Raw genomic sequence first — 9,074 nt, 5'->3', positions numbered from 1 at the left:
ATATATATATATATATATATAGTTATATAATATTACATCCATCATGCATTGGTAGGTTGTGTTGCGTTCTTACACCAAAAAAACATTACACTAACAAAATAGACTATTCCTCATATTGAAAGCAGTCTTCTCAGCATTGTTCGAATGCATTTTTATTTGGCGGTAACTGGAGAAGGCATCGAGGAAATTAATGACAAAATGTCCAACTGATGAATCCATAAGCCCATTGATTCTCGACAGTTGGTAGCTATCATTCGAGCAAATCATGTTCATGTTCTACTTATCATTTACTTTCTGGACCATGACTACGTTGGCGACGTAGTTGGGTATTGTACCTCTCATACTTAAACTGACTCTAACAGCTTCTGCACCTTTTTGTGTATCGGTCTAACTAGTGTGGCTACTATTGTCATCATTTTTTGCTTTGCTAGCCAGGCCGTTGGGTTGAAATTGAATCAATTGAATGTGACGTTAAATGGTACTCTTGGCATTTCTACGACCGACAAGGCGAAAACTTTGAGATGTATTCAAAGCAACTCGATAACTTCTCCCTATATCTTGCACAAAAGCTTTATTTAGCCTAAAAGATATACCTATTTCATTTGCCATAACGAGTACTTCTATAGTCTCACAAGTTTCAAGGCTATTTCCTTGTTGGGTGTCAATCTCAAGTGATTCTTAATACACGCAGAAAACATGTGCTAGATTGCTTCAAGTCACCACATACAGTGATCACTTATCCATTACCCAAGGATTTTACAACCACGTGGTACGTGGATACCACTACCCAGAAGGAGTAGAGAGGATGGCATAATATGACATTGTAAGTTGTTGGTGAATCGATGATGATGAAGTCTATTGCAGTCCTGAACTGCTTGTCGTTCTCCCCCTAGGAGACTGATAAAGTGATGATTCCAAGTACTTTTTTTTCTTCCAAGAATTCATAATGTATGGCACAAGTGACTGAGAGACAGTCAAAACACATACTCATTGTATCAAAAACTAATTCAAAGATAATATTCACCGAGCTCCTAGTTTCGATGAATAAGCTTCCAATTTTAAAATTGGAGATGAGGGCACGGCGATAACTTCATTGTTATGGTTATCCTTGGTAGGTAGGTCTTCGTCTATAAAGCAAATCGACAGGTATTGTGAGGTGTGTCATGTGGGCAAGACTGTGGGTAGGACTTGAAGCAAATCAACTGGTATTGTGAGGTGAGTCGCGGGGACAAGGCCGCTGAGCATACTTCTCCTGAGCTAAGCCTCTTTAAAATGACTCAATGGGTGGACTTGCTTATATCTCCCCTGAAGATGGTAGGTACAACACATGTTATGTGGATTACTTGAGTTCAAGTGGGTTCGTCAAAAACTCTTTCTGTTGGGACCTTTCATTGTTGATGGGCGGTTGTTCCATGTGCTATGAATTCTTTTAGTTTTTCAGCCTTAATCAATTCCTCCATCAGATTACAGAGGTGTCAGCATTGCTCCGTGTCGTTTTTGTGATCTCGATAGTATGAGCAATACCTCTTTAGGTCCCGAAGGTAGCTGCCAACCTTCATTGGCGGAGTCTTCTTGAAATACTCCTTATTTTGAATGACTTCTACTACTTATGCCATAGAAACCCTTAAAGGAGTCGGTTGATGAAATTCATGAGTTAGAGGCGGCATCTTGCTGTTGTGATGATTTGTATGTTGTTCGAATTATTGAAACCTACATCTTGTGGTTGAGATTTTTCTGGTTTTCATTCGTTTGAGAACGAACAACATTCTTCAAAACGAGCTCTAGTTGCAGTGGAGGGCCCCTTCCTTGAGTTAATGTGCCCTCGATGGCTTCTATCATTTGTTCTTTAAGCCCATTAATTTGTTATATCACAAATTGCCAAATGAAGTTCATGGTGTTTACAATTTCTAGTTGGGAGTTTTTATCCTTGAGTTTATCTTCTTATTTGTGACATGATTCCACATTCACCACATCTTTTAGGTAGTGAAACCAAAACTTGTCCAAGCATCATACCCAAAGAATAGAGCATAAAAGGGTGTGTGTTGTGTGTGTGTATGTAGAGAGAGAGGGAGGTGTAAGAAATTAGGTATTTTGTCAACAATTCCAGTAATCCCCATTTCATTTAACATTCACCTTGTTTATGTAGAGATCAATATATATTGTGAAATGACAAATACAACCTTATTGATTTCTAATTGGCTAACTTCTTAGCGATAAGTTTCTTATCATGCGGTTGACAATTGCCCGACGTTTCACCCTTCTGCTGGTTGATTCCTTCTCGAGCGAGACCTGGATCGACCAATTCCCAACTCCACCAATTTCTTGGTCAAATTTTCTCATTCAACTACTCTTATGTCATCCTACTTTTTAGTTCGTTCACCCCTTGGGTCGGTCGCCCAATTGATGCCCGAGCTTTGATTCGTCCATCATCTACATCGATTGGCCTTTGGTTGGGTTAGCCAAGTCCTTTCCTTGAGATGTCTTCATTCATTTCAATTGATGACATGTGCCTTGCTCGAAGCACCTCAATCCGGTCAATGGCATTTGAATCTAACATATATAGCAAATTTATGACATATTTACATATCAACACCAAAGTTTGATATTTATATTTAATAATGCTTCGGTATCATAAACATGTACATAAAAATGCAAATTATATTTCTAAAAGGATAGTGATAGTAATATTTTTTATTTGATATTAAAGATTTGACTTGTATGCATGTAAATACCAATAAGTTTTAGATATGCAAATACATAAGAATTATATGGTTTGTATACAAGTACCACCCCCTTTTTTGTGCTGTGGTGTATCAAGCATTACTCTTCCTAAAACATGAAGTGGCAGCATCTTGTCTCCTTAAAGAAAACCCTAAAGCAACAACAATAACAATAGTAAAATACTAATAACTAAACAGTCAAACTACACTTTTATAAGTAAATAATTTCCCTTGTTACCTTGCAGAAAAAGGCTAAAGCAGAAACTAATTAACAACAATAATAATAATAATAACTAAAAAGACAAATTACATTTTTATCAGTAAATAATTTCACCTTTTTGTGCTTGTTTCCCCCTAATAAAAAAAAATGCAGCTATATGATATTTTCATTCAAAATTTTCAGATTGTAAATTCTGATATTTAGAAAAAAGAAAATGTACCATTACCTTTTGAAAACTGAACGTCAGGCCAAAAGACAATTCAGCACAGCAAACTTCTACAGTAGCTGGTAAGAAAACTCGCATGTAAGCTGCACTACCTTATATATGCATTATGTGCCATACAAACACACATAGATTGGAGAAAATAAAGCACAGAAAGGTAACGGTAACTTAAATTGAATCCAAACCAGAGGAAGTAAATGGCATGAATCCTCATTTCTTCAGAAACATTTCTCTGAACTCATTATTTGATTTGGGCTTCTCTGTTGCTTCATCAGTCTGTAACTCCTCCTCTTTTCGGCCACCCTAACGTCATTGCACCCGCTCTTGGTGCAGCAAATGTAATATTCCTCGAAGGTTTCGCGGTGTTCCGACTATCTTCTCTTGGAGGGGCTCCGGAACCCTCAGCTACGCCCTTATGGTCTTTTTTTAAGTCTCCTCCTCTAGCTGCAAAAGAATAAGAGAAAGATGTAGTTAGATGGACAGTAAGGAAGAACTTTTAGGCAATTAAGCATTTATTTATATAAATACCACTAAGGTCTTATGTATTTACATATCTAAAACCTAAACTCTACTTTTTACATTTACACCGCCCAAATCTCTCATATCAGATCAAAAATACCACCATTTTAACTTTTAAAAAGTGAAATATATCTTTCATGCATATGGTATATATGTGAAAATTAAGGTTTAGGTGACATGTTAACACACATGAATTAAGTGACATGCATGTAAATCTTCCTAAAAGATACTTAGCAAAGAAGAATGTATGGATTGTTTTGGATTTGAACTTCCTCCTTTGGAAAACTTATACATTTTAGTACTTAATTTACTTTACAACTAGTACCTGACATTGGAACTTTCAACTAGCTAATATGGTTCAGCTTAATTGAAGTATTCGGCTTCTAATTTAATCAACAACTATTTTGCAGTTAGGTTAACTAAGAAGTTTAGGTTATTCAATATTCTCGAACACAAGAAAATCTAAATTAATGATAACCAAACCCAATTTGACTTATCGAGTGCAATAGATAGAGCAATTTGGTTCATTTGTTTTAGTAAAACATTGAAAGATTTATAAGCATACCGCGACTATGAGAACTTGTGCTGGATTTATTTCGGCCTTGCTTGGGATCTGAGCGAGCGATGCTTAATCTCTTGCCAAGCAACTTGTGTTTATTCTTTGCAATAGCAGCTGCAAGATGCTCCTCATCTACAAAATCTACATAGGCCAATCCCTGTAGAAAACAATTGATGGGTTAAGTGAATTTTCACTTACCATGAACAAACCCTAGAAGTTAACAAGAAAGAACATACTTTTAGGTTTGTTAAATGTCATATAGATATGATTCAGCTAGCTGTAAGATTTTGTTCACAGATAGCTGAACATATCCAGTCCTACTGACCCTAGCTGACATTTTGACTTGAAAGATAAAATTCATTCCTACAAATTTCTAGCATGATAATCAACAATAATGTTAAAGGATGATGAGGAAAATGAAGGGGTATAAGAGTGATGACGATGATAATTGAATTTAGATGGATCAAGATGAGTAGATGATCCAAATTCCTTATAATTGAATTTATAAGAGTGATAGCTGAACATACGCTGTCCTACTGACATTTTGACTTGAAAGCTAAAATTCATTCCTACAAATTTCTAGCATGATAATCAACAATAATGTTAAAGGATGATGAGGAAAATGAAGGGGTATAAGAGTGATGATGATGATAATTGAATTTAGATGGATCAAGATGAGTAGATGATCCAGATTCCTTATAATTGAATTTATAAGAGTGATAGCCGAACATACGCAGTCCTACTGGCATTTTGACTTGAAAGATAAAATTCATTCCTACAAATTTCTAGCATGATAATCAACAATAATGTTAAAGGATGATGAGGAAAATGAAGGGGTATAAGAGCGATGATGATGATAATTGAATTTAGATGGATCAAGATGAGTAGATGATCCAAGTTCCTTATGTTAAGATGTAGCACCTTTTGTTCTTTTACCAACTGTATTAAATAAAAGGGGCTTTTACATACATATCACCCAATTCTCAAGTATTTAAATAAATAATACCTAAAATTTACTTTTTTACATTCATACCACTCAAATCTTGGATATCACATCAAAAGTCCCACTATTGTAAATTGAGTGGTATGCCTGTAAATCTTTCTAAATAAAAATGATGAAATGCCTCAGCTTCCAATGACGTCATGTTTTTAACCAGGGTGATGAGAGGGGTCAGAGAAACAAGGAACAAACCCTTGATCTTCCATTGAATTTGTCCCGAAGCAATCGTATGGCAGCCACTCCTCCAGAATCCATGAAGAATCCATGCAAATGTTTCTCTGTTACCTGTAAGGAACACAGCTGCTGAGATGCAAAATTCAAGCAGAGTTGTACCCAATACATAAAACTTTTGCTAATACAGTATTCACGAAGGAATTGATGTATTCTGCAGTGCAAACAGACATTTTCTAATGCAGACCAATACTTCCAGGTTATAGCGAAGGAAATCAACCACTACTGCTGGTTCAACATAAATACAAGTAGCATTTACATATAGCACACAGTTTCTTTATATTTACATATCTCACACCTAAATTTTTATATTCACACACATAGCACACAAATCTTTAATATCAAATAAAAAATAGCACTATTACCGCTTTTTAAAAGTGAAATACACATTTTCATGCATAAATTTAAAGAGCCAAAGTGTTTTGTATGTAAATAAAAAATTTTAGGTGTGACAAATGTAAATAAATAAGAATTGTCAGTTAAGTATGTAAATTTCCCTGAATACAAATTTACGCACAAGAAAAAAAATATTCAGCTGATTATTATGGAGAACTTGCCTCGAGACTAAGATTTGATACGAATGCAGTACAATTATCAGTGTAAAATAGCTTAGTCTTGTTCAACTTTGAATCTCTAACATCTTTTACATTATGTTGATGTTCGCCAGTGCCTCGCAAAGTTTCGTCTTGCTGATTAGGAACAGAAGTACTGGTCGGAACAGCTAGAGAGGCCTCAGATCGTTCTTGTGCAACATCTTTTTTTTTCTTAGCTGGAGTCTGCTTATCACCAAAAGTTTTATTTGCTTTCCGTTTCTGTGATGCAACTGCGGCCACTGAGACATTTTTTTGAGTAGACAAAGAACCTTTGGAATCCTGCTGCGTTTTGTAAGCCGTTAACTCTTGTAGGCGAGGTGTTACCTATAATGGTTATAAATAGCAATGCAGCAATTATTATTAATGAGAAGCTAAAATTTAATGGACGTTCTTTGAAGAAAGAAGCCAACAAAGTGAAAAAATTTATACCATCACAACAAAAAAAAAACTGCATTTACAATTATACCACCAAATTCCTATGCATGTACATATCTAACAGCTAAATTTTACATTTATACCACCCAAACCTTTCATATCATATTAAAAATACACCATTTTAGCTTATAAAAGGTGAAAGACACCATTTCATGTATAGTTAAGGTGGTATGTATGTAAATATTGAAGTTTAGGTGTTAGAAATGTAAATACATAGGAAGTGGTATGTATGTAAATCTTCCAAATCAAAAAAGGACACTTCCTAAGGGGAACGCACTTAACACCACGTGGGAAGCAAAAAAGCAATAGCCCAAGTGCCTCATGCATAAGTCCCTTCTCTTTTGTTTTTTTATCACCAATATTGTGGCACCATATAGAGTAATATTAAAATAAGCATGAACAGAATTTTATTTAATTGAAAATCCTTATTTCTCTCTTCTTAACAAAGCAACGTAAAGCAATCCCTTTCACCCACATTTCTTCCTTTAAATTTTTGCTCATGCCGATTTTTTAACCCAAGTTCTATTACTGCTGCTTCCTTTTATTCTTCATTATGAAGGGCACCAAAGTACATATTTTCATGGTTCTTCCTACCATCTTTATCTCATATATTGCACGTTCGCATGATCTCTCCTTTACATCACACACGGTTGAGGCTATCTGGGATAATTTTTAGATTTTATTATTATTATTAATATTAAATTTAATTTTTTACAGTTTATTTTCTTTATTCTTTAACTTGTAACAAAAATATGTTTGATATGTTCTTTAACGAGATAGAGATGACAATCTAAAGTTCTTGTCAACCACATTGAAACTTCTCTTCACCGCCGCTCCCCTCCCCTCTATGAAGACAATGCATCACTTTTCCCTTCTCTTCGTCTTCATCTAAACTCCAACAACAATGTAGAGATAGAGGTCAAGATGTTCCTGCAAGGGAAGTCGAGCCTTTCAATCTCTTACCCTTTCTAGGTCTCCCATCAAGTCCTATTCCCCATCACCAAAGTGACAGCCTTGAACCTCAATTCCAGCCTTGACACTTCAACTTAGCTGCCTTTGCCGTCACCAACATGATAGCCTCGGCATCTCAACTTAGCTGCCTTCCGCAGCCTCAAACAATTCAATCTCAATATCTTACTCTCCAATTCCATGCCTTCAAACATCTATTAACTCCCTAATCGCACCACCCTCATCCTAAGAAGCAACAACTTGATCATCATATTGTCAAAATATTAACAGCCTTTGAAACCTACTCTTTATCAACATGTCATCAGGAACAAAAATTTTGAGTCGGTAATTGGGTTTAAAGAAAGAGCTATAAAGTCAAAGCTTGTCTGCACGCTAATGTTCAACTTATACTCTGCAAAGACATCTAAGAATATTCAAAAAGAGCTATAAAGATAAAATTCAAAATTTCACATACAAAATGTCTTGGATGTAATAACTGTGTTTAAAAAATAAAATGAAATGAAATAATAAGAATAATAAAATAAATAAATAAATAAAATTTATTCAGGTTCACTTTGAAGGGAACTATCCGTCTCAAAAGTTAATTCTTCTTATGAGACGAACGACTCATTCAAATCAAACCCAATGATTAAGAAAAACAAAGAGAGCAAAGGGTGAGGAGGAAGGGGAGCGAGGGTTTTAAAACTGAAGAGAAGAACGGTATGAAGGAAGAGAGTCAAAGGCAAGGTGAGAAGAAAGAAGGAAGTGTCAAACTATGCATGCGCAACCAAGTTGAAGCCTTGCGCGGGATTTAGGGGCTTCTGAGAGGAGTTTGTGTTTCTCAGCTCATAAATGTGACACCAAGCGGGGAGTCCGTGTCAAGAACGTCCTGTGCATAGGAGTGTTGTGCGTGGAAGAGACGCGCCCACGGGCTTGCCAGAAACAAGCAGGGAAGCGCCGCTTGCTGTAGAAAGAAACGAGCAACTAGTGAGTTTCCAGAGAAAATTAAGAGGCAGCACACTCCTTAGATTATCATGTGCGAGCGTTTGTAGGATAAGGGAAAGTAATAAATTTAGCAAAATTGAAAATTTGAATGTATTAAGTATTTATTTATAATTTAGTGTCTAGAGTATAGGCTGAAGAAAAGTGTCCAAAGCGAGCCAATTATTAGGGAAGGTGGAGCTGTGTGTGCAGGGAAGCAAACTAAGCATTTTAAGGTAAGGGTTTATTCATTATAATCCATGAAATTATATATATATATAAGTTATTCATTAAGTGTTGATAGTAAGTTTAATTGAAGAAAGGGAGATTCGCTTTCGAGATTGAGTAAATCACTTTGAAGATGAAGTATATTTTAATTAAGATTAAAATTTGTTTTATTTAATTTAGAATTAATATTTAATAAATATTAATTTATAACAACAATTAAGATTGAAGAACATTTGAATCTTACAATACTGGAGATAGAGAGTCAGTGAGAAAAGCAAGCAAGGTTAAGGTAAGTAATAATATTTCTAAATTTCAGTAATTTTCATTATTTCTAAATGTATGTTTTTTCTAAATTATCTTGCGTTCCAATGAGATTTAGATTATAACAGATTCTTCATATGATTACAATGAAAGAGT

The 9,074-nt window shown here is 35.2% G+C and overlaps 1 protein-coding gene across 2 annotated transcripts in view; it reads right to left on the bottom strand.

Annotated features, from left to right (window-relative positions):
• Window positions 1-3,217: 3,217 nt before the first annotated feature.
• The window catches only part of LOC110030629 (squamous cell carcinoma antigen recognized by T-cells 3), a 65,890-nt gene continuing 60,033 nt past the window's right edge, over window positions 3,218-9,074 (bottom strand). For both annotated transcript variants that reach the window (XM_020733432.1, XM_020733433.1), the window contains exons 13-16: window positions 6,030-6,389; window positions 5,434-5,526; window positions 4,248-4,398; window positions 3,218-3,607 (exon numbers count right to left, since the gene is read on the bottom strand). In XM_020733432.1, coding sequence (XP_020589091.1) covers window positions 3,435-3,607; window positions 4,248-4,398; window positions 5,434-5,526; window positions 6,030-6,389 — 777 coding nt within the window. In that variant the 3' untranslated portion in view covers window positions 3,218-3,434. The remainder of the gene's footprint in view (window positions 3,608-4,247; window positions 4,399-5,433; window positions 5,527-6,029; window positions 6,390-9,074) is intronic.

Source organism: Phalaenopsis equestris, unplaced genomic scaffold, assembly GCF_001263595.1.
Source record: "Phalaenopsis equestris unplaced genomic scaffold, ASM126359v1 Scaffold000745, whole genome shotgun sequence".
NCBI classification, from domain to species: Eukaryota; Viridiplantae; Streptophyta; class Magnoliopsida; order Asparagales; family Orchidaceae; genus Phalaenopsis; species Phalaenopsis equestris.
Note: the sequence above shows the minus strand (reverse complement) of the source record. Positions and strands in the feature narration are given on the sequence as shown.